The sequence below is a fragment of the Neophocaena asiaeorientalis genome, unplaced genomic scaffold, assembly GCF_003031525.2.
Source record: "Neophocaena asiaeorientalis asiaeorientalis breed wild unplaced genomic scaffold, Neophocaena_asiaeorientalis_V1.1 scaffold22, whole genome shotgun sequence".
NCBI lineage: Eukaryota > Metazoa > Chordata > Mammalia > Artiodactyla > Phocoenidae > Neophocaena > Neophocaena asiaeorientalis.
In genome coordinates, this window is record NW_020174422.1 from 1467327 (window position 1) to 1492281 (window position 24955).

At 44.0% G+C, this 24955-nt stretch overlaps 1 protein-coding gene across 3 annotated transcripts in view; it reads left to right on the plus strand.

The window, feature by feature from the left end:
• The window catches only part of KALRN (kalirin RhoGEF kinase), a 573088-nt gene that overhangs the window by 229477 nt on the left and 318656 nt on the right, over window positions 1-24955 (plus strand). For all 3 annotated transcript variants that reach the window (XM_024756492.1, XM_024756493.1, XM_024756494.1), the window contains exon 10: window positions 3788-3910. In XM_024756492.1, the coding sequence (XP_024612260.1) occupies window positions 3788-3910 (123 nt within the window). The remainder of the gene's footprint in view (window positions 1-3787; window positions 3911-24955) is intronic.

A 24955-nucleotide genomic window follows, 5' to 3' on the forward strand; every position in this document is an offset into this window, starting at 1 on the left:
ATCTGATGGTGTCTTTCTCCTCCTTCAGCCCTTCAGTGGCTCTTAGGCTAACGCTGCAGTCAGACTCAGCACACCAGGGCTCAGCTCTACCTGGTGCCTGCCGCCTCGGGGCGCATTTCCTACTTACACCTACTCAAACCATGCTGATCTTTTCAATTCCTAATTTGGTTAAATCCTACTGTTTCTCAGGCCTCACTTCTTCAGAGTGGACTTCGCTGACCGTTGGCACTTTTCACCCTTGCAATTAATGATGAATTGTGATCTCGTTACCCACCTAGACTGAGTTCCTGGAGTCAGGGCCGAGCCTGCCTTGTTTAATCCTGCATGCTGGGCTGTCCTAGTGCCTGGCGCTAGGCCACCATGAGGCTAATAATAAATATCTATTTGAATATGTGAATAGTCGTAGCCCACATGTGCTTCTCTGCATCCTGAAGACTCTTCCTTCAGACAAAAACAAAAGGAAAAAACCTCCTATTGTTGGAAACACTTCAATACCAATTCAAAGCCATCAATAGGTATGATTAACTATCATCCTGTACTCTCCTAACTACAACTGATAATTGACTATTTTAAATAAGATCTTTTAGATGAGAGAAATTACATAGGGACCAACTAATAAGGGGTACCTTGATGGGTGCTCACACCTTGATAGGGTCCAGGGTAAGGCTAGAAACTCAATTTATTCTTCAACCAGTGATGTTCAGATTCTGGGACGCACCAGACTTCCAATGCTGCACATTAATTTACGGTGTGTCACATAATCGTTAGAAACCACCGGTGTCTGTTCAGAAGCACCTTTCTCTGCTGTGCAGTCCACGTAGGAAGCTGGATTGTGTTCCCAGAGTTGGGAACCATGAAATCAAAGGTCAAGAGAACATATGGCCTAAGTATTTGTACCAGGCCATGCTGGCTCTAAAAGAACTCTCTGAAACAAAATTGTCAGAAATCAACATTTTGAACAGTGCATCATATATTGATTCTGTTTCTCTGTCCTCAGATGCTTTTTCCGTCTCTATATATTACTAAAGTAGTCTTGTTCACGTCCTAAATCATTTGCTTTTGTTTTGTTAAATTGATTTCCCTGCAGTCCCTGACCCGGCATTGAGGTTGCATGTGTTTTCCGCACAGCTCCAGTTCTAATGGCAGCAGCTGTACTAAATGGAGGCAATGTAACGTCACAGAGCAAAGTTATGTTTAAACTAAGTAAAAGCCTCTCAAATATGAAATAGATTTTTAAGTGGTTATGGTAGAGCTGATTAAGTAAACTAAGTGTCACTAACTGAAAACTAATGGACATTTTAAAGAAAGCAAAATAAACAGGAAACAAATTGCTTTTTTTAAAAAGTTTAAAAGTTGTGAAAGCACCCCCAGGGAGTATAAAAGCTAACCATTTGTGAACTAGTAGATGAAAAACATTTGTCTCTAACCAATTTGCTTTAGAATATTATTTAGAATATTTATGAAAGCTAGAGATTAAAAATGAAAATGAATAAAATAAAATTCATGAAAAAAAGTGCCAGACAAGCAAGTCACACTTAACTGCTCAAAACAAAATTTTTTTAAAAAATTGTAACCTGAAAATACGTCATAAATTCCAAAGCACTCATGAAAAGCTATAAGACGGCTCCTTTGTATATAAAAATTATCTCCAACCTTCAGTTCATTCTCAAAAGGGGATTAATAAAAGTTTAAATATGCATAAAAATTATAAAACTACGCTATCCATGGTACACAATGTATGAGAAACTTGTGACTAGAAATGTTTGTCTTTGACCTTGCATGCTGACACCCATCATCCTTGTGCGGTATAGAATGGGATCAAATTGTGGCAAATCAAGTAAAAATGCACTCTCCTGACTTTTGTTGCTGAAATATCACCATAAGTAACTCAAGAGAAAAGTAGGCTCTTCTTTATTCTAAGAAAAGAATATCTAAACTTCCTTTCAGTGCTGCCTTTCAGAGTTTGCAAAAGGTAAAAATTCAGTTCATTTACTATTGTAATTTCTTTTTACAGATGTGCCTCCAGAATATTAAAAAAATATTGCCAGAATTTGTTAAAGTGTTTAAAACCTTTTTAAAATTGAAGTATAGTTGATTTATAATATTGTGTTAGTTTCAGGTGTACAGCAAAGTGATTCAGTTATATATATTTTTTCAGATTATTTTCCATTACTGGTTATTACAAGATATTGAATATAGCTCCATGTGTTATATAGTAAATCCTTGATGCTAAAGTGCTTAAAATCTTTACACTAATGTTTAGATAAAGTCATTTTTGCAAAAGCCTTCTTTTTTTCTTCATTTTAGTGGACAGTTACCTGACCTGGCTTTGTACCGTGCATTTTTGTTAAACCTCATTTTTATATTCATATGTGCATTTCTCTAACCAATACCATCTTGGTATGGCTTTATGATACTGCCACCTAAGACTTTGAAAGCTTCCATACTTTTTACAATTGCAGGCATAAATTTATCTCAAATGTCAGAGGAAGTGACGCCAAAGGCTAAATTCCATAGAAACAGAACTCTCTTGTCTGCAGTCCAGGCAATGATTTGGTCTCTCTGCTTGCCACAGGGCAAATCTGTAGAAAAAAAACAGAAAGAAAGTGCCCTTTAAACAGGGCTAGTTCAAGAAAATCATTTTCCCAAAAGTCATTCTACAGTCTGAGAAAGCTAGTACCTCATTAATCAAATGTTTAGTTGACGTTTACTATAGTAGGAATAGAGTGGGCTTAGTTGAGTCTTGGCAGGATCTGCAACAGGTGTGTCTGTGCTGTAATTCTGATTCAGTTGTAGCCATCTGATTTAGTGAGTGCCAACTCCTCAGGGCCCAAATGAACCGCTTCCCTTCTCCCTGGAGGCACACATTTTTGTTGGGTTATGTGGACAAATGCAAAATGGGCTAAAGGCTTTGATCCTCCCTACATTTCAAGGCTTTTACTAAGGGCTTTCCACTCCCCCGTCAAATACCCCTCAGGACAACATATTTTCTCACCTAAGCATCGCCTCACTCATCCCTCTACTGCTCCAGCCACCTGTTTTCTAGCTTCTCACAACTCCAAGGAAAATGTCTTGAGGCCAAATCACTAGCCCTTAAGCCTGGAGAACATGGAGTCTCTACTGCTACCCAAGAGCATCATAGATACTAAAGACCTTACTTTATTTTGTTGGTTGGTTGGTTGGTTGGTTGATGTTGATTGGAGGAGAAAGGTGGAAAGAAGCCAGAGAGGGCAGTTGTCCTGGTGATCAACTCTCTTGAGCGTAGCTCCAGTTAGGGACTGACTACTCTGGACTTTGCTCCCAAGATTAGGAAGGGAGTCCCAGGAGAACAATGAGGTGGGATCCCCATGACTTGATGCCACTGCCATGAGCATTTTTATGGTGGAGTGAGTGCCAAGGAACTGCCCTGACCTGACACTGCTTAATTTCCTGCAAATGTGTCTGACTTTATATGGTTGGAGTCAAAGTAGTGAGAGGGTTAAACTGTGCCTGGCGGTCTGTGTAACTTGTTTAAAATAATGGGCTAATTAAGGCTGAGAAAACTGAGAAAGTGATGAGGGGATATTCTGGAGATCAAAGAGGAAGAGCTGAACTTAGTTAAGGGTGGGATTGTTGTATTGCCAATGACAGTAATGAAATCCCTGTGTCCACCGTGGATTGAACATTTACACCTGGACTGCTGCTTTCTGATTGGGACGGGCGATGAGTCTAATAGCCTAGCAGTCACACATGTTGTCACGTGTCTTTTGCCAAGAAGTCATTGTTTCTGTCTTCCTTCTCTGACTAGGTGTTAGACTGGATTGAAAACCACGGCGAGGCCTTTCTCAGCAAGCACACAGGGGTCGGGAAGTCTTTGCATCGAGCCCGGGCCCTGCAGAAGAGGCACGATGACTTTGAAGAGGTGGCTCAGGTGAGATGCTGTGTATGGTTGTATGCGTGTGTGGAGTGGTGAGGGAGACCAGGGCTGTGGCTTTGGTGTTTGGTGGGGCACGTTGGGTGGATAGCCCATGGCTTCTGGGCTGCCTTCCCGCCTGATGCAAGGAGACCCTTGTCTGCTCTAGGATCACTAGGTGAGTGGTAAATTAGTATTTTGTCAACTGTGATCAGTTGCAGTAGAATGAGTAAGGCAGGGAAGGGGCAGCTGGGAAAGGTATCACTAAGGGATGGAGAGGTGGTTGCTGCCAGAGTAGCGAGGGTGACAAAGCTAGAGTTTGCCACATCACGGCTTTAGCCAGGGCTGGCTCTGATTCCATTACACAGGCAGCCCTCAGTGGGGGAGTCCTGCTGGGCATTGTCCAGAGCCCCAACCTCACCCGGGGAGGTGACCAGCCCCAGACAGATGTGAGCTGTGGGTGTGAAAGGAGAGGGCCTGCCAAGAGCCAAAGGAATCTGCTGGTGGACAGGAAGTAGTGGGAGTGGACCTAGGGGAGCTGCAAGGGATGCTGGAGGGTGAGAGGCCTGACGGAGCCAGAGAGACCGTGTCAGCAGCGACCTAAACCTGCGGAGGCAGGTAGATGAGACCCAACCTATGGGATAAAGAAAACCTCATAGAAAACCTCTGTGCACTGTTGGTTGGAATGTAAAATGGTGCGACCACTGTTAAAAACTGTATGGCAGGGCTTCCCTGGTGGCGCAGTGGTTGAGAGTCTGCCTGCCGATGCAGGGGATGCGGGTTCGTGCCCCGGTCCGGGAAGATCCCACATGCCGCAGAGCGGCTGGGCCTGTGAGCCATGGCCACTGAGCCTGCACGTCCGGAGCCTGTGCTCCCCACCAGGAGAGGCCACAGCAGTGGGAGGCCCGCGTACCGCAAAAACAAACAAACAAAAAAACAGTATGGCAGTTCCTCAAAAAATTAAGCATAGAATTACCATATGTTTCAGCAATCCCACTTCTGAGTATATACCCAAAAGAATTAAGAGCAAGGATGTGAAAAGATATTTGTACACCCATGTTCAAGCAGCATTTTTCACAGTAACCAAAAGGTGGAAGCAACCTAAGTGTCCATCGACAGATGAATAGATAAACCAAATATTGTATATACAGGGCTTCCCTGGTGGCGCGGTGGTTGGGAGTCCGCCTGCTGATGCAGGGGACGCGGGTTCGTGCCCTGGTCCGGGAGGGTCCCACGTGCCGCGGAGCGGCTGGGCCCGTGGGCCATGGCCGCTGGGCCTGCGCGTCTGGAGCCTGTGCTCCGCAACGGGAGAGGCCGCGGTGGTGAGAGGCCCGCGTACCGCAGGAGAAAAATAAATATATATATATATTGTATATACATATAGTGGAATATTATTTGGTCTTAAAAAGTAAGGAAGTATGACACATGCTACAGCTTGGATGAACCTTGAAGATACTATGCTATGTGAAATGTCAGTCACCAAAGGACAAATATCGTATGAGTCCACTTATATGAAGTACCTAAAATAGTCAAATTTATGGAGATAGAAGGTAGAAGGGTGGTTGCCAAGTGCTGATGGGGAGTTATTATTTAGTGGGTGCAGGGTTTCAGTTTTGCAAGGTAGAGAGTTTTGGAGATGGATGGTGGTGATGGTTGCACAACAGGGTGACTCAGTGCCCCTGAACTTTTAAGTTTTCTGTTACGTTTATTTTACCACGACCACCAGTACCACCACCACAAGAACAAAAAACAGCCTCATAGCCACACAAGGATCTTTTACAGCATGAGCTGGACTGTGCCAGCATGATACAGACACAGGCCCAATGTGCCTCTAGTGGACAAGATGTATTACAGACCCAAAATATCTGGGTGGCCAGGCATTCTGGTGCCTGTCCAGTCTGTTAGGGGGCATAGGATGGGAGAGGGTCATCCAGGCTCCCTGCCTGCTGAGAGTGGGCATTGTGGTACCTGGGACCATCTGTTGGACTAGAGCCATTCCATAGCTTTGGTGCCCCTGCCTTCTGGCTGTCCTGTGGTTCAGCCCTCCTCACCTGGGGAGGACATCCCCAGAGCCACCCACTGCCCTGATCCAGCCCACTCCTCCTTGCTCTCTTACTGCTGTGGCCTCATAGGCAATGCCAGCTGTGGTCACAGGCCCATGAGGGGGCTGTCGTTTTTGTGTGTTGTTACAACCAAACAAGCCTCGTGGCCTCCCCAACCTCAACCTCATTTCTCCCAGTTGCTCCTCCACCGTCTCGCTGGTGCCTGATATGCCCTTCCCATGGGACAGTGCCTTTCAGGTAGTGCCAGAGACACATTAACTTAAATTCATACTAAAGAAAGAATTGACACATTTTTGAGAGCTTATGGGCCTATTAAGTGTTTTATCTCCCACCAACCCTGAACGATAGACAGTATCAGCCTTGTTTTATAGAAGACGACACTAAAGGATCAGAAAGTCCTGCGGTGCCTTTGTCATCTAGCTTGTCGGTGGTTCTGTGGGGATTTCAACCCAGGTGTGAGTCCAGACTCATGTTCTCACCCTAACCCCATGCCGTCCCTCTTTACTGAGGTGGAGGAATTGGGTGTAAAATTCATTGCCAGTGTCCTCGTGGAAAGTACAGGGCAGGGCTTCCCTGGTGGCGCAGTTGTTGAGAGTCTGCCTGCCGATGCAGGGGACACGGGTTCGTGCCCCGGTCCGGGAAGATCCCACATGCCACGGAGCGGCTGGGCCCGTGAGCCATGGCCGCTGAGCCTGCGCGTCCGGAGCCTGTGCTCCGCAACAGGAGAGGCCACAACAGTGAGAGGCCTGCGTACCGCAAAAAAAAAAAAAGAAAGTACAGGGCAAAGAGCAGGAATGGGGTAGGGGAGGCTTCCCCTGTCACAGGCATTATTTTCCCTGGTCCTGCCAACGAGTAATCTTTTGATATAATCCACTTGTCTCTGCCTCTGCTTCCTGATAAGACTGTGTCTTTACAAGAGAGAAGAGAGAGTGTACCTTCCAAAAGACTCCTGCTTTTAGGAGGTTTTCGGAGGATGCGGACCACGAAGGGAACACCTCCGTGAAGGGCCATGAGATCACTGCATCATTCTCCTGTAAATAGCCTCTAGAGATGGGTCTTGTAGTCTGGAAATGAATCCTGTCTTGTTCCCTCATCCCTATTCTGGGGAAGGGTGTGGGCAGTGGAGCTGCCCAGCATCCTGGAATTGGTAGTCCACATAGGAAAACCACCTCCAACCATGGCCAAGGCAGGTGGGTGGTCAGCAGCCACCTGCCTCAGCTGTGCTTTTTTCTGTGCAGCGTGACCATCACGCTCAGGTACTGAGAAAGGGGGCAACCCAGGCAGGAAAGGGTGCTCCTTTTCTTGCTTCTCTCCTCACTAGGTGAGGGCTGCTGGGGGGAGAGAAGTGAATTTAGTCAGGAATTGGATAATTCTTGAGTTCGTCAGAGATCAGTGACGCACAATGAAAGAATGAGAAACCTGTTCCTGGTTGTTGTGGGCTGCTGCTTATGAGATACGGGCAGGAGGGGCATCACGCATGGGGTGAAGGAGGAGACTGGCGGCCGCTGGTCAGCAGCACTACACAGGGTCGTGATCCAGTGAAGAAGCCTCTTTCAGCTTTGTGATCTTATGATTCTTTGACCTGAGGCTGGTATGACAAGGGAACTCTGAGCTCCCATTCTCTGCATTCAGATTTTTAAAATTATCTTGAGTCAAAGAAGGAAGAGAGCTGTTTCATCTGTCACCACTGGACATGTGCCCTTCTGCAGGGAAGAGCAGAGAAATGGCTACCCATGGGGAGGGGTCCAGGGGCAGCATAAAGGCCCTGAACGAACACCTCTCCACTCTTGGGATAGTGGGGGCACCTCTGATTCTCACCATTGGTTACTCTTTGGAGTAAAGACATTTAAGGCAGTCATTAAAATAAATACAAATGATACCTGTGAAGAATGAATGTAGCATTTCATTATCTGTCATTAAACTTTAACTTAAATCTTGTGTTGATTAGCTCTTGAACACATTTTAAATTCTTCAACTATCATTTGAAGGAAATGAATAAATATTTATGATCCTCCCTTCATCCTGCAGATGGCACTCTTTGAATAGCCTACGTAGAAGCCGAGCTGCGTGAGGAAAGGAGCCTCAGTCATGACAGCCTGACAGGCAGGTGGTGAGGGACCAGGGCCAGGGGATGCACCAAGGGGCTGTCTATGCAGGTCTTTCCAGTCTAAGCTGCTGAGATTGTCCATGCTCAAACAGAAGTGCTGGGGACCAGTGGGAACCTCTCCTGCTCCAGATAGATACTTGACTCGAGTTCCCTATAAACTCATCAAATGACTCAGGCCATAGCGTAAATCAGATTTTTTAAAAGCACTTATTACTTATATATACATACATACATACATGTATATATATTATATATAATATATGTATAGTGTGTGTGTGTGTGTGTGTGTGTGTGTGTGTGTTGCATGTTAGCTGTCATTGGGAGTATGAACAGGCATAGGGATGGAATTGCTACCCGTAAGAGCATAGCTTTCAGGGGATAGATGCATCCATATCTGCCCAAGAGGTAGAGTGGGCAGTGGTACTGACATTTTGTCCTGAGATATTTGCTGTGACTCAGTAGGGAAGTACTCAAGTGCCTGTGGTTTAGAGAGCAGCCGTGCCTGCTGTTAGTGGTCTGCTTTATGACCTCATTATCTGAAAGGCCAGACTCTCTGTAAGCTAGTTTAGTCAAAAGAGCAAGCATTTGCATTCAAATATATGTAATTTAAAATCTCAAAGCACCAAGTCACATTTAAGCAGCGAAGCATCAGTGTAACGTTTTGGAAAGAACAGACCATTCAGAGAAAGATTTAAAGAAATATAAAGACACGGGCACAATTAAGTACTTCAATAATCTCGAGTTATTTCTCTAGCTGACCCTTGCTTTTTCTTCAAACTTGAATACAATACATTAAAAAAAAAAAAAAAACTCATTCTGAGCCTTGGGGACAAAATAGGCAAAAATGGAAGGGAAACATTTTAGTGGACCCATCAGTGACCTTGCCCATTAAGGATATTCAAAGTGTAATCAGCTAACGTACCAGAGTACTAAGGGTGACTAGAATAGGGTAATCCATAGAGATGGAAAGCCTCTGCCCACAGTGTTGGGCAGTTCATTCAGTTTCCATGTCCCATCAAGCCTCTGTGTTGGGCACCGTGGAAAATGAAAGAGATGCACAGTTTCTGTCTTGAGGAACTCACAGTCTAATGAAAAACATGCAGCCAGAGTATTCTAAACCTCTGAGAAGTCCCACAATAAGAGAGGAGACATAATCTTTACTCTTTTAAGGTTTTCAAGGAGTGCATCTAGTGAAACCAAGATAAACCCTTAGTTCATTTGGTGATCCAAAAAAAAACACATGCCTTGCGGTAGTGTAGTGACCTTTGGAGTAAGTTCCATCTTTCTTTTCACGCCTGAGATGGTGACCAAGTATAGCAGCTGCAAATGCAAGCAGAAGGGAGAGGGGGGAGAGATTAAACAGGTACTTTTCCACACTCCAGTTTCTTTTTTCACATTCTATTTTTTATTTTTTAATTTTTTAAATATCTTTATTGGAGTATAATTGCTTTACAATGGTGTGCTGGTTGCTGCTGTATAATAGTGAATCAGCTATACATATACATACATCCCCATATCTCCTCCCTCTTGTGTCTTCTACCCTCCCCAGTTTCTTAGAGTTGATGAAAGGTTCTTAGACAGGATGAAAAAAGATAGAAAGAAAGCCAGGAAAATGCTGATAAATTAATGTCATGAAGTGGGCAAGTGGAAGAATGTGAAATGGCAGAGAAATGAAAGACAGTCTCACCCTTTGGATCTTGTCTGGCACTCTTCCCGTTGGGGTAGACTCAAGACATTCCTTCCACAAAGCACTAGGGAGAAGTTACTGGCATGAGCTGATGAGAGGGGTCTCGTGACCACTGTCAGGAAGAAGAAAGATGTTTTATATGGTGGTTAATTCCCAAACAAGGGTTTTGAAGGTCATGTTGTATACACTTGATGTGGAAAATTGAGAAGGGGTCGGAGCCAATATCCAAGATATTATAGAAAGCCTGCCAAGAACTTCTTATCAAGGCTATGAATTGTCCCCCCACTTTTGTTGCTTCCTGTGTGGAACAAATGGCAAACTCAGAAGAAACTGGGACTGTAGTCCTCACGACTTTAAAGTTCTGGGTAGCACACTGAAAGATTCGAAAGCACAGGTGGTGTATTTGTCTCTTGTTCCGTGTGATGGCAGTGACTGTGGAAAAGAAGGGAGGCTGAGAAACGAATGGCTACTTGTGTAGATGGTGTTTTAAAAAGTCTTCTGGACTATATCCTACGGAGCCAGGATGATGGACTTCTGGCAAGGGGCAGAGTGCATCTTGTAAAGATTGGGAAGGATGTGCTTTGGCAGAAAACCTTGTTGATCTGTCTAGAAGGATTTAAGCAAATTTTGAAGTAGAGGGAGAAAATTACCCCAGTAAAGCCAAAAGCAGACGTGTGAGGCCCACGGGTGACACAGAAAGAAACATATTCTGAAGGAAATGCCCTTAGGTCAACTTAGGTTAAAGAAAAATACCAAGAATACAGATTGCAAACAATATTTATAGCCTTATCTATATATCAACAAAAGGCATGTGTAACAAGTAAGGTACTTAAACTTTAACACAAGAAGATAAATATAAATATTCCTGAGATTTTAAGGTATTGAGCTCGTAAGTAAAAAATGGCAATTGAAGAAGATTGTCTGTTTAAAGGACTCATTGAATGAGAGGGGTGAGGATACATAAGAAAGGTTCTCATCCATATGAGATCTACAAACCCGAGGGTAATAAACAATATGGAGACATAACAGAGATTAATGGAAAGCAAACAAAAAGCCATGATTGTGACTGGAGAGGACCATAATATCCTCCATCAGATGGAGGATATGGGAAATTCTGATATAATTTCAGTTCTGGCTCAAGGAAAACTATGGTGGTTATGAGAGCCCTCAAATTTCCTGGCATCTCCTGTAAATTCTGTGACACCATAAATAAAACATCAATAAGTTGATGAAAGCAAAGTGTTCTGCAATGTAGAGAGCGGATCATTGTAGAAAAGCCCAAAAGAGTATAGATTATGTCTGGACTCTCTCTCGAACCTTGACTTTTAGATAAAAGGGTTTAGACATTGCTCTTAGAACAAAAGAGAATAGTAAAGACTTTTGAGTGATGATGCAAATTAAAATATAATCTCTAAACCAGAGAAATAAGGCTTTCTCTATATACTGTTTAGATCACATATAGAATACTGTGTCTAATTCTAGAAAATGTATTTTCAAAAGGATATTGACAAACTATGCTGTAATTATTGGAAGGCTGCCGAGATAGTGAAGTTGAAGTAACTGGATATGTCCAATTCTGAGTAAATAATTTTTTTTATGCAAGGGGAGGTGGGTTTGATAGTTGAAAGGTTCCTATAGAAGAGATAGGGTGGAAGGTATAGTGAAGCTAATTTTGGCATAATTCACATACCGTTTCTAACACGCGGTTGCTTTTTTATGAGCTGTCCAAAACCAGAATGAAATATCTTGTGATGTACTGTGCTTCTCATCATGGGAGGTTTTCCAGCAGAGGCAACCCTTTTTTCCCTAGGATATGTAAAAAGCTAAAAACAAACAAATAAATGAAAAGAAACCAAGACTACCTTTTCTGGACCCTGTTTCTCCTCCCCTTGAAAGCCCAAGTTCTTGAGAGAACAGTTTATATTTGCATCTGCCCTTATTTCCTTACTTCCTAGATGCCCTTTGACCTCTGCCATTGGGCTTGTATTCTCTCTGGCCAACAGAGGTTAATCTTACCAAAGTCTCCACCTGAATGTTTCTTTTTGTTTGTTAAATGCAAAGCATACTTTTCAGATACTAATTAGTCTTCCTGAAGCATTTGACCCTGTCAACCACTTCCTCCTTTTTAAATTCACTTGTCCTCAGCCTGCCATGACACCTGGCTCTCTTGGTTTCTTTATGTCTTTCTGACTGTTCCTTCTTAGACTCTTCTCCTTTTCCCCCAGAATTTGTTCCTCAGACCTTCTCTTCTCATTTTATGATTTTACACTGCATGATTTTATACTCTTTCCCACCCTCAGCTGCCCCCCTACCCTGATGGCTTCTAAATCTGTGTCTCATCTCTGATCTTACCCCTGTGCTTCCTGTTCGAAAACACACTGGCTTTCTGGACACTTCCACTTTGACTTTTCAGAGGGTTCTCAAACCCAATGTGTCCAAAATTTATTTGATCATCTCCTGCCCCTTCCAGGTGTGCTCTTCCCCCTGTATTCCCCGTGCTGGTGAAGAGCACCAACCAGAAACTTGGGAGTCATTCTTAACTCTCACCCCTCATGAGCCCTTCACAAAGTCCTACCGATTCTGTCTTCAATATGTCCCTTTCCTCTCATCTTCATTGCCACTGCCCTAGAGCAGAGTCTCATTATCTCTTGATTGGATTATTGCAGTATCCTCCTGTTTTCCCTGACTCTAGTCATGGTCTCCTTAAATCCATGCCCAAATTGCTACCAGAGTGGTTTTCCTAAGATGCACATCTCATCATGCTACTCCATTTGTTATGGAACTCATAGGTGTTGTCCCATTGGGATAAAGGTCAAACTCTTGAAATTATAAACCTTTAATGACCTGGCTGCTGACTTCTCTGGTTTTACCTTTTATCCCTCCTGTGCTCCCTCTACCCCACTCGATAGTCCTGTCTCCCAGAGTTTACCTGAACATGTCATGCTCTCAAGTCTCGGTGCTGTCTCCTCTTCAATCCTTCCCAGCTCTTTAACTTTGACTACCCCGACCAACTTCTGTGCATCTTTGAACACTCATCGCAAGTATCGCCTCTTCAGGAAGCCTTCAGCGGCCTCCATGGCTTGGATTGAATACCCCTTTTCTAAGGCATCCACTTTTTCTGGCCACATCCCTATCATGGTAGTTATCATGCAGTGCCATAATCAATTTTATGATGGCCTCACTCCCCAGCTATGACCTTCCTTAGAGCAGGGATTTTAGTTTATTAGCCTTTTTATCCCAGTGTCTAGCATGGTGAGCCTAGCATGCAATCAGTGCTTGAAAAGTTAAAGGAATGAATGGCATTCATTCCTTTGGTGGGTGGATATCAGGCCAGGTGATGTCTAAGGTCCTTTCCAACTCTAAGAATGATAAATGGAAGAGAGGCAGATTAGATGAATATTCATAAAAACACAGGCCCCAGGAACATATAACCTGGGACCTAACCGAGAGCCATCGTCATAGAATTTGTAGGATTGCCCTGAGCTGGAGTTAGCATGGACAGCCCCGGTCCAGGAAGAAGCGTCTTTGGAGCCAAATTTTGAGTGAGTTCTTTGGACTCTTCCATATTTTTTTAACTGAAAAAAACAAAGAAACCTAAAACATTTTTTCAGATGAAATTATTTCCTGTAAATTGGTTTCATAGGAAACCAGTTTTGACAAGAGGGCATGGTAATCCTTACTCAGTTCATTTCCCCAGCCTCACTAAGTTTCCATGATTTTCTGGCTGAGATAGTTACCATCACACCGTGCCTGACTGCTAGGGAGGCTTTAACCCTCCCCCTCTGTTAGTTGAACTGTGACAAAGTTCTTTTTCCCTTTCAAAAATTCTCCTGTGTTGGAGATGAATAAGATTGGTTCTTTTCAAGGGTATCTTAAAGGCAACAGCAAAAGAAAAGGTAAATTAGACAAAAGAAGTATACCGATTTTATGTTAAGTATATTGATTTGAGTCCAAGACAACCCTAGTCATACATTTTATTCAGTCTGTCGTGTTCACTGATAGACACGTTTTCCTTCTCCCTGTTGAGGAGATCCTAATAACAACAGCAGTAATGATAATAACAGTAACACTTACTGAGGACTTTCTATGTGCCAGGCACGGTTCGCTTCATTCTCATAACATCCCGTTAGGTATTGATATTCCAACTTACAGATAAGGAGTCGGAGGCAAAGAGGTGAAATAATAGCTCAAGTTGGCAAAGCTAGTAAGGGGTGGAACTGGGATTCAAACCCAGTAGTCTGGCTCCAGAGCCCAGGCTCTCAACTCCTTTGCCACAGAGTCTCTTGATCCACAAAAGCTTTGGATGTCTCTGGGATTGGGCCTGGCAGTGTCCTCAGTTTCACCCCAGAACCAGTTCCTAATCCTCTTTCTATGTGTGGATCCAGGTAACCCCTCAGACAACCATGTGTTAGCACTGTGGCCACAGGACTGCAGAGTGACAGTCTTTCCCTCCTTGTGCCTCATAATTCCCTTGGACTCCAGGGTCACCTTCATGACCCTCTATGACATCTTCTTCATCTAAAAGCTCTGTGTGACCTCAGGGCTCTAGGCGTCCCACGACTGCCTTTCATCTTTCTCTACCCATCCTCTACCTTATCTGAAACACGTGTACCCACTATTGGTGACAGCTGGCTCTGTTCTCTGCTGGCGCTTGTCCTGTTTAACAATTAACTTGGCCAGTATCTAGCCTGAGTCTTCATTTCCATTTTCTAGCACAAAGTGGACTATACTTGGCCTAGCCCAGAATATTATTTTGTCTTTCTTTTTTTTTTAATTAATTAATTTATTTTTGGCTGCATTGGGTCTTGGTTGCTGCACATGGGCTTTGGTTGCTGCACATGGGCTTTCTCTGGTTGCGGCGAGCAGGGGCTACTCTTCGTTGTGGTGTGCGGGCTTCTCATTGCGGTGGCTTCTCTTGTTGCGGAGCACGGGCTCTAGGCACACGGTCTTCAGTAGTTGTGACTCACGGGCTGTAGAGCACGGGCTCAGTAGTTGTGGCACACAGGCTTAGTTGCTCCACGGCATGTGGGATCTTCCCGGACCAGGGATCGAATGTGTGCCCCCTGCATTGGCAGGCGGATTCTTAACCACTGCACCACCAGGGGAGTCCTATTTTGTCTCTTTCTTTTTACCTTTTGCTAAGGTCAGGCTACCATTAATGAAACCTCCTTGTTTCCAGAACACATCTCTCTTGATAGCTCCACAAGCCTGTTTGAGACATCCCTCTCATTCCAATTTCCGTCTATTTGGACATATGATATAGTGGAGAAAAGTGTAGCATTTGCAGTCAATCTGTTCTTTCCTTTTGTTGGCCTTGGGCCCAGGGACAGTCAATTTCCCTGAGCCTCAGTGTCCTCTCTAAAATAGAGATGGTGACACCTCCCCCACAGAGTGATGTGAGGGTTAGAAATAATATGTATAATGTGCCTAATAGAGAATTTGTTTCGTGGGAGGTGCCTGGTGAATGGTGGCCTCAGTGGCAGTAGTGGTGACCATGGGAGTGGTGGTGATGGGATACCTCTAAGCCTCACTCCCTTCCAGGATAGGTTATCAAGTACCATGCTGTCATCTCTCAAGCCTCAGCATGGTGTGGTCTGCCTAACTAGGTTGGAAAGAGTAGGCTTGTCCTTTGAGATGGGCCAGGTGCCAAGTGGAAAGATCAGCTACAGGAACTAAGCTTGGCCCTCGGGTTAAGCATGTGAAAGGGGTCCATCCAATCTGACCAGTCAGAACCAAGGAAAGGCAATAAAGTAATGGTGCATCCTGCCTTGGGGTGGTAGGTAGGGGATACCCACTACTGGGCATCCAAGAGCCAATGTATTCAGAGATGCAAGGAAGAGGATCAGTGGTTTACATAGAGAAGACTCTTAACAGATAGCAGGCTTCAGTTACTGGGCTGCAAATCAGAGGCAGGGTTCCAGGTAAGGAAGGGATAGGGATAAAAGTCTAATTATCAAATGTGAGCACCAGGGCAGGGCTGGATTAGCTGCCAGTGGGACCTGATATGAAGGACTAGTCTGTTGGTAAGACGTGTGATTCCATTTCTGTCATGAGACTGAAGCTGAACCTGCCATAAAGGCCTCAGAAAAGGGGAAGGAAGGGGAGAGAGTCTGGGCACTGAGTGAGAGCATTCTCCCTTCTAAAGGATTTTCTGATTCAGTGGGCCTGCTCACAGGGGTCCCAAGAATGTGGCCACTAGTTTCACAAGGTGTCAACATATTCACCTTGCACAGTGAGAATAACACACCGCTGGGAAGAATAAAGTTGCTGACTCTCAGAGAGCACTGACATGGTTTAGAAAGGAAACAAGGAAAGCTGTTCCAGAGGAAAGCTTCCTCATCTGCTGGTACTGATTCTGAAAGCAAACCATGTATTACCATGTCTTCCAATAATTAATTTCAACACGGGTCAACCTGCCCAGATTAGGAGAAACCAAATTGACTTCCTTTCTCTTCTGTCTTCCTTTCATTTCTGTGACACTGTGCCCGCAGGGTGGGCCCCTGGAAGCCAGCACTGTCTAAGCTGAAAGTAAGAGGGAGCAAGTGATGGATTTGCATATGGGGGGAATGTATGCAAGTTCCACAATGAAAATATTTCTCCTGGATAAAAACATTTTGAAAAGTATTTGCAAGGTTTTAAACCTGTGCTGTAGACATGTAAGAATAAGCAATAATAATAACTGCCATTTATTGAATACATATCTTTGTAAGAAATAACTCATTTAATCCTTGAAACAACTCTGTGGAGTAGATTTTAATATTATCCTCAATTTCCAGATGAAAAATCAGGCCTAGAGAGTATCATTCAAGTGTAGGACGCAGTCTGACCCCAGAGCCCATGCTTCTAGCTCACGTACCTTCAGAGTAGTGGGGAAAACTGAGCTTATTCAACTCTCTTTTTGATTTTTTTTCCAAATGAAGTTTCTATTTTATTTTTTAAAAATTTCTAATTACAAAACAACACATTTTCATTATATATGTGCAGATGAGCAAAAAAGGAACAAAAATAATCCACCCACTCAGTTGTCTGTCTTAACAGTTGCTAATAGTTTGGTGTTTATTCTTCCAGATATTTCTTTATTTATATGTATATGTATGTTGGTTGCCAGCTTTTCTCACTTAATGATAGATCCATGGTAATAGATATATATCTGCAGTGGGTTTTGTTTTTGTTTTATTTTTTGCTGGTGAAATATTAAGACTTTTTACTCTTTCCCGGATTCTAGTAACTTATAATTATAGGCTGTTAAAAGCAGGTACAGTTACAAGTGGGTAAAGAGAAGCAGAATAAGCATTGAAGACAGAGGGCTGGGTTTAAGCCAAGCATTCAGAATCTTTTCCCAAGAGAAAGCTTCAGAGAATGGTAATTTACAAGTGCCCTCCCAAGCCTTTCCAGTGCCCCATTGCAGGTGCATGTATATTAGAGGGATGTGAGGACCTTCTGAGTCCCTAAAACTGGCTGAGATGATGTTGGAGATGGTGATGGTGGAGGTGGTAGGTGGGTGGAGAGTACTTCAAAACAGTAGCATTTGTAGCCTCTCTCCTCCTCCCTATTCCTTCTTCCTTTCTCTCCTTCTTCTTTTCCTCCTCCTCTTTCCTTCATTTCTGTCCCATCTTCTCTTGGGAGATCCTTTTCTGAAATAGGGGCTCTAGTCAGGGTCCAGGATGCAGCACTTGGTTCTGGTCCAAGTGTGGTTTCATGTGGGCTGTGCTTTCTAGGACCCCTAAGAGCTCCGTGAGGCGAGTATGCCTTTACTGTGGCATTCGGGGTGATGGGCGCAAATCAGGAGTGTCTGGGATGAGGGTAAGGGCTTTTGAGAACTTGTGGGTGGAGGTGCCGTGGGGACAGGTGATGAATACCAGGAACCAACACCTAAGAGTCCTGAGTGAAAGGGCTTCAGGCTATATATTACACAAACCAAAAAATAAACATACACCACCAACAAGAACAGCCCACCAAGCAGATGTGTCCTTTTTCTCTGCCAATAAGCAGCTGGGGGTATTTCATGAACCAGTTTTGTTTGGAATAAATTTTTAACAGGAGAAAAGCCCACTGCCAAGGTCTGACAGGAACAAAGCATCACATCTGAGTTATTCCACCTGGAAAGGCAGCCAGGTTTGGGGCAGAGAGAGCTGAGCTCTTGTGGTCTCCTGTGGGACCAGGTGACATCCAAGCCTCATCAGGATAGGTGCCTTTATTTGTCTTGGGATACACAAGGCAAATGCCCAGCCAGCCCAAGGCACTGACTGCCCTTTGGGTTTCAGTAGAGACTAGTGCAGCTATCCTACTATATTCTAGGAGCTGATAGCATTAGATATTGGCAACCTCAGCTGTAATTACACGTCTCCATGGTGTTTCACCCTGTGGGCTATTTTGTATGTTATATCTGAGCCTCAACAATGCCAAGTATGGTTTGAAATAGCTCTGGTGGACTTTAGTCCATCACATGCCTAGAATTTGAAAATAACTTCGAGGGAAGGGGGCAGTGAATAAGGCTAAAAAGGGAGCTCCAAATCCATGTGATAGACATGTTTCAGTTTTCTTCTTCAGGAGTCTTGGACTCTGCCTAAAATTATAGACTCTTTAGTGTCTCGGGAATTCACAAGGTCAGTCTCATTTACTTAAAAAAATATAGCTAAAGAAGAGAGGGTTATTTGGATGCAAAACTTGGGTCTGACCCAACTGCTGTAGCTGTCACTCTGGTAAAAGTTTTACAAATTTATAAGGTTAGAAAGGTTGAGGTTTGAGGTTCACTCCAGGTAATTACATCCTATCATGGCTTCAGGTGGTCAGATGATTTGGTACCAGATAACTTTGATAGATTCTCTCTATCAGAGAGAATAATTTTGATAATTTCCTAGATTCTCTCTTTCCTTACCCTATGCCTCATATGAAGGCCACTTCAGTAATTAAAGCCATAATCTTACCATCAATAAAATGAGAGTTACAGAGTCTCCCTCCCTTTTTCCTTGTGGGAGGCAACAAGATCCAGTAAGAGGAAGGATACAGGGATTGGAACACCTGGGTAGGAGGCCCAGAGCCACTCCATCTGTATGTACAAGTCACCTAACCTCACCAGACTTCCTTTCTACATCTGCAAAGTGGGAATAATGTTTATTCCATCATAGTTGAAGTAAGCATTAAATGAGATAATGTACTTAAAAGCACTATAAGTCTAGAGCACAGAGCAGATGTAAATTGTCATTAGTATTCCAGGGATATAGAGACAGTGGATGAGATCATGTCTGGAACATGCTTAGAAAAGAGGAGCTAAAGATATAGAAAAGATTGATGCTGTTGCCCCATACCGGGTGTTTCCCAAGAGAGAGAATGTGCTGACCAGTCTCCGAGTTTAACTGAACTCTTCAGACTTCTGACACCGTTTGAGGGCCAGATTCCCATGCATAGTAGGATTAGCCGGGAAACTTTCCACATTCTAAAGCTAAAGCTAGTGATTTAATGAGCCTTGTTCTGATGTTTATGTAAGTGTACATCAGTGAGACTTTGGGGTCAGAGGTGGATTTTGGAAATGGAAATGGAAACAGCATGATGCCTTGTACATAGAGCACTCTGACCACTTATCTTACATGCCCTTCTGCCTAGAGAGAACAGGGCAGCCCTGCTCACAGCTCATAGCCAGCCTTTCCAGAGAGCCCCGGGGGCCTACAGTGACTCTTCCAGCTACTTTCTTTGGGGTTCTGTGAAAGTATCCATGCCCTGCCAGACCCCGCCTCCTGGCCAGCTTGCTTCTGCTTACTATGTCTCCATTCACATAACCCCATTGCTTAATTTCCCCTTTGTCGTGTTGAGGGTGGGTTTGTGCTGAATAACTCATGATTCTTGCCAAGGTTTTCATGACTATGAGGATTATGGGTGTAATCTGTGGTCATGGAAGACACTTCTTGGCCTGTAAAAGTTAGGAATGTTCAAGCGCTCCAGATAACGAGGTGAATGATGGGATGTGAGCCTCAGCCTCATGACCCTTCCCTGTCTCATGGTCCAACCTCCAGCTATTTGGATTCTGCCCGTTCCCTTGGGGCCCATTTGTGGGGAGTCTTTGATCTCCCGCAGCATCTCTGCTCCAAGGAAATGCTCCAGTGGGTGAGTCTCTTCACTCCATCACCTAAAGAAAGGAAACAGGAAGCAGATGTTGTACCCACTTTGAAAATGGGGATCCTGAGGTCTCAGAGGGCCCTGGGTCTTGACGGACAGTCTGTGGTAAACAGTCCTTGGTGGATATATGGTGTCTCTTCCATCCTAGAGCAAACCTCTGAGTCTGGCCCTGTTTGAGAAAGGTATGCAGGTGGCCCCATTCTTTGTGTAGCTCTCCTTCCTCTGTCTCTTCTGCCCCCCTCACACCCCTCCCCACCACTGTTCTGTACCACATGACCACTGTCTGGGGCTTATCCCACAGTGAGGGCTAGAGCTGAGCTCTCTGACTCCTGCACTGTGCTTCTTTCAGCAGAGGTGGGCTGTTCTTCTGGAGGAGGCAAGAGCCACTTTTGCTTTACATCCCCAGCAAACTTTCCATCACCAGCCCCGACTTGAAGGAGGAAACCCCAGGACTGTGCCTCTCTTAGTTTCTTGCCAAGACCCCTCACATCTTCCCAACATCCCAATCTGGATCTTTGCCCAAGCCATTCCCTCGCCTGGCATATTCCTCCTCTTTGCCTTCACATTTTAGACTTTTTAAAGTTGGCTGAAAAATGTGCCTCCTTCTGAAAACTTCTCCAGGCCTGTCCATCTTACCCGATCACTCGCTACCCAGTGTGCCCTCAGCATCACATCACCACTTTGTACTACTGTCACACCTCATTTCTTTCTCGTCCTTGGAGAATGAACTGTTCTACATAATTTAATTTCAGAAAAAAACAAGACTTCACCCTAAGCACTTCATGCTGAAACTTTTCAGATTTCATCTTTATTTTTGGTAAACTTTTTGAAATACAGTTTAAACTTTCGATGCCTTATATACAGACCATTCTGAACACAATTCACCTTTTTTTTTTTTTTTTGATGCCTCAGGATGCATGGCGATGTTCACTGATTTCAGTGAACATGAGTAGAGAGACCTCCAAGGCCACTGCCGAGGCCTAGGTTTTCCTTTTCCATTACAGAGGGTCCCTCCCAATACTGCAGCCCTTCTAGGACTGACTTGCTTTGAGGGAGGCCTGATCAGGGAATATAGCCCCTAGAGCAGTATGTGTCACTTCCTGTGGGCCCCGGAGCAGCCCTGTGGCTAAAAGCCATATTTCTCTTGGATGATGATGATGATCTTAATGGTATAGCTGGGGAAGGTGAGATATAAGTGACCTAGACCTTCTAAAGCCACTGAAACCCCAGTCCCAGAGGGTACCAGCAAGATGGGAAGACAGAGGGTGATTCTTCTAGAAGTAGATCTCTCCTGTTATTCCTTTGATCTTTGCATCACTCCATCTTTATTTTGCTGATTTTTATTTAAAGGGCCCTAAGCATTTCAATCACATCAGCTTGTCAGTTTCATACGGATAAGTACCAAAGGACTGGGCCCTGCCTGTCACTCTTGGCTGCTGTCAGCTCCATGCCATGGGCATGAGGGCTTTGATATTTATATGATGGTGATAAAGAAGGCTTTCAACCAAACCCTATAGCCCCATTCCAGATAGAGGCTCTTGGGAGTGTTGTCTGAGAGTCTGCCTCACTTTTAAGTATTTTCAAATTTGACATGTCTCTTATTTTTGACTGCTGAGGGAGACAACTCAGGGTCCCGGGTGGTTGATGTTGCATTGTGCCCAGGGGAAGTAATTTTCAGGATTTCATAGGTAATTATTTTTAAGTGGATCCTTTTTGCATATATATGTCATATCAAAATCATGTTTCTTCAGAGCTATGATGAGCAGTGTCATAAAGTCCAAACTGAGAAAGGTGAAATCTCTGATTGGGGCTACAGAGAGATTTTGCATTTTTTTATGATTGAATATTTTGCAGTGGTTGGTCAAGCATTAGTGTCTTCAGGTTCCCAGAACTAGGAAATGCATCTGTCTCTAAGATAAATACATTTGTAATGAAAGTTGTTTGTATTTCTGGATGTACTCAGTTGACACAAATATATCAGATCCTTACGTTTTCCTTTAAAATTTCTTTTATTAGGTATTTTTCAAATTTTGAAAGCGATTCCTATTTTTTGTAATAACAAGTGAAACGTTGCAAAGATATATGTAAATAAAAATGATAATTATCCCTCCGCTCCCACTTCCCAATCCCTCCCTCCCAAGGCAATCACAGTTAGCTTGTACATTTTTCTTCTTACACGTACAAAAAGAAGCAAACATATAAAATTTAAATGTAAAATTCTGTTTATTTTTTGGCATAATTTCTAAAGAATGCCCTGCATATAATTTTTATACTTTGAATGATTTTTCCTTTTTTTTTGACTATAAAATTAATACATGTTCACCGTAGAACATTTGGAAACAAGGAAATAGTAGAAAAGAAAAATCATCCCTAATATAACTTAAAGATAATTATATATAAACTATTAATATTTTTTGGCAAATTTCCATTCAGCACAGCAGAATGCAAAGACTGTTTTGTTTGGAGTCAAATAAATGTGAATTCCACATTGGCATTCATCATTTACTAGCTATGGGAGCTTACTCAAGTTCTTTCACCTTTCCAAGCCTTAGTTTTCTTATCTGTAACATGATACAATAGCATAGTCTACCACTGTAATAATGTTTGTAAGTGGATCCAAAACTGGCAGCCAGCATTATCAGTAGTAGTTTTTTCCAACAGATAGATAGATAGGAGTCAGAACCATACTCTGATTTATCCTAACTTGTTCATTTAATCTCACATCAGGAATACTTCCTCAGATCACTAAATAGTCTTCAAAACATGATTGTAACGACGGCCTCATGTGGTCGTACCACAGTGTAGTAAAGCATCCCCCTATTATTGAACGTTTTGGTCTTAAGGAACATTACTATTCACTCAAAGCCTGTAGCCATTTTAGGGCAAAAGACTAGATTTCTCTCACCTTAGAATTTCAGCCCAGGCTGTGAGCCCAGTCCTTACATGAGTGGTTTCAACCTTAGATAGTGGCTGCAATTATAAAAACATCTGCTGAGGGCGCTTTTAAGAATATATGTTGCCAGATACTCTCCTCGCCCACACCCTTACCCTCCCATTCTGATCTGAGCGGTCTGGGGTAGCGCCTGAGCACTGCTTTTCTTCCCCAGATCCCTTTACCTACCCTAAGCCTGTCCTCTGAGAACGACAGGATTAGATGATTTCTTAAGGCTTCTGCCATCTGAATGATGATCAGAAAAGCACTGTAAGCCGAGGAGGTTGTACGGTCTCCCTCACTGGGGCTTCCTCTATGGTTTTACGATCTAAAACAGTGTTTCTCAGCTGGAAGGCATTTTTGCCCTCCAGGGAACATCTGTCAACGTCTGGGGACATTGTTGGTTATGACATCTGGGGAAGGGGTTGCTCTTGGCATCCTGTGGGTAGAGGCCAAGGATTCTGCTAAACATCCTGCAGTACACAGAACAGCCCCTGTATTAGTTTCCTAGGGCTACTGTAACAAAGTACCACAAACTGGGTGGCTTAAAACAACAGAAGTGTATTGTCTCACAGACCGGGAGGCTAGAAGTCTGAGATCAAGGTGTTGGTAGGGTTAGTTCCTTCTGTGAGGAAGAATCTGTTCCCAGCCTCTCTCTGGACTTCTGGTGTTTGCTGGCAATCTTTGGCATTCCTTTGTATCACTCCAGTCTTCGCCTTCATGTCACACGGAGCCCTGTCTGTGTCTGTATGTTTATGCGCCCATCTTTTTTTTTTTTTTAAAATAAATTTATTTATTTGGGCTGCGTTGGGTCTTCGTTGCTGGGCGCGGGCTTTCTCTAGTTGGGGTGAGGGGGGGCTACTCTTCGTTGTGAGGCGCGGGCTTCTCATTGCGGTGGCTTCTCTTGTTGTGGAGCAGGGGCTCTAGGCGCACGGGCTTCAGTAGTTGTGGCTTGCGGGCTCAGTAGTTGTGGCTCACGGGCTCTAGAGTGCAGGCTCAGTAGCTGTGGCGCATGGGCTTAGTTGCTTCGCGGCATGTGGGATCTTCCTGGGCCAGGGCTCAAACCCATGTCCCCTGCATTGGCAGGCGGGTTCTTAACCACTGCACCACCAGGGAAGTCCTATGCGCCCATCTTTTTATAAGGGCACGATTCATAGTGGATTAAAGCCCACCCAATTCCAGTCTGTCCTCATCTTAACTAATTCCACCTACATCAACACTATTTCTAAAAGCGGTCACATTCTCAGGTACTTAAGGCTGCAACATATCTTTTTGGATGGACAGAACTCAACCCATAACAGCCCCCCAACATAGAATTATCCAGCCCAAAATGTTAATAGTGCTACTATTAAGAAACCTTGTTCCATAGAATCTGTGGATGAAACTCAGGGAGGTTGGCTAAGGTAAGTACAGGGCAGAGAGGAGGGTTGGGGTCTGCGAAGTCGAAAGTGAGCAGGAAAACCATCCATAAAGAGAGTCAGAGGTGGTAGGCTCCCTGTAGATCTATGTAGGACCCTCAGGGCTGTATGTGACCACAAGAGGGTGAGAGGGCTCGAGGAGCACTGTGCTAACCAGTGTGAGAGCAGAAGTGTGGGCCAGCCCCTCTCCTTGTTCTCCCCATCACGTGATCCCCATTTCCCTGGGTCAGGCATACCTTTCCCTATCCATCCTTTTCAGGGTGGAACAGAAGAGAAAAATAAATCCACAATCCCCAAGGTTTTCAGCAGTATTTTCAAGCCAACTGTCTTCTCTCTCTAAAGCCCTGCCTTCTCCCTCTCATGCCCACTGCCTCCCACTGCCAGCCAAACATAGGATATGGAAAACAGGAAAACCAGCAACGCTGCAAAGTTACTCTTCTGAGAGAGAACATCACTTTGGGTACATCCCCCCACCCCCAAATCTCTTGAATTGCCAAATCCTGCAACAGGTGGCCTTACTCATCTCTGTTCCATGGGGATGCTGTCTCACCAACTACTGTTTCTTTGACTTTAAGAATTCCACATGAGAATGAACTTCTATAGGGCTAGGCGACTGGGCAATCCACAAATCCGTATCTGAACACTTTGGTCTGCCTGCTTCACTTCTAAAATATTTTTGTTCTCATTCTTCTGTTGTGGTTATGTGTTCCCCTTCATTTTTTTTTTTTTTTTTTTTTTTTTTA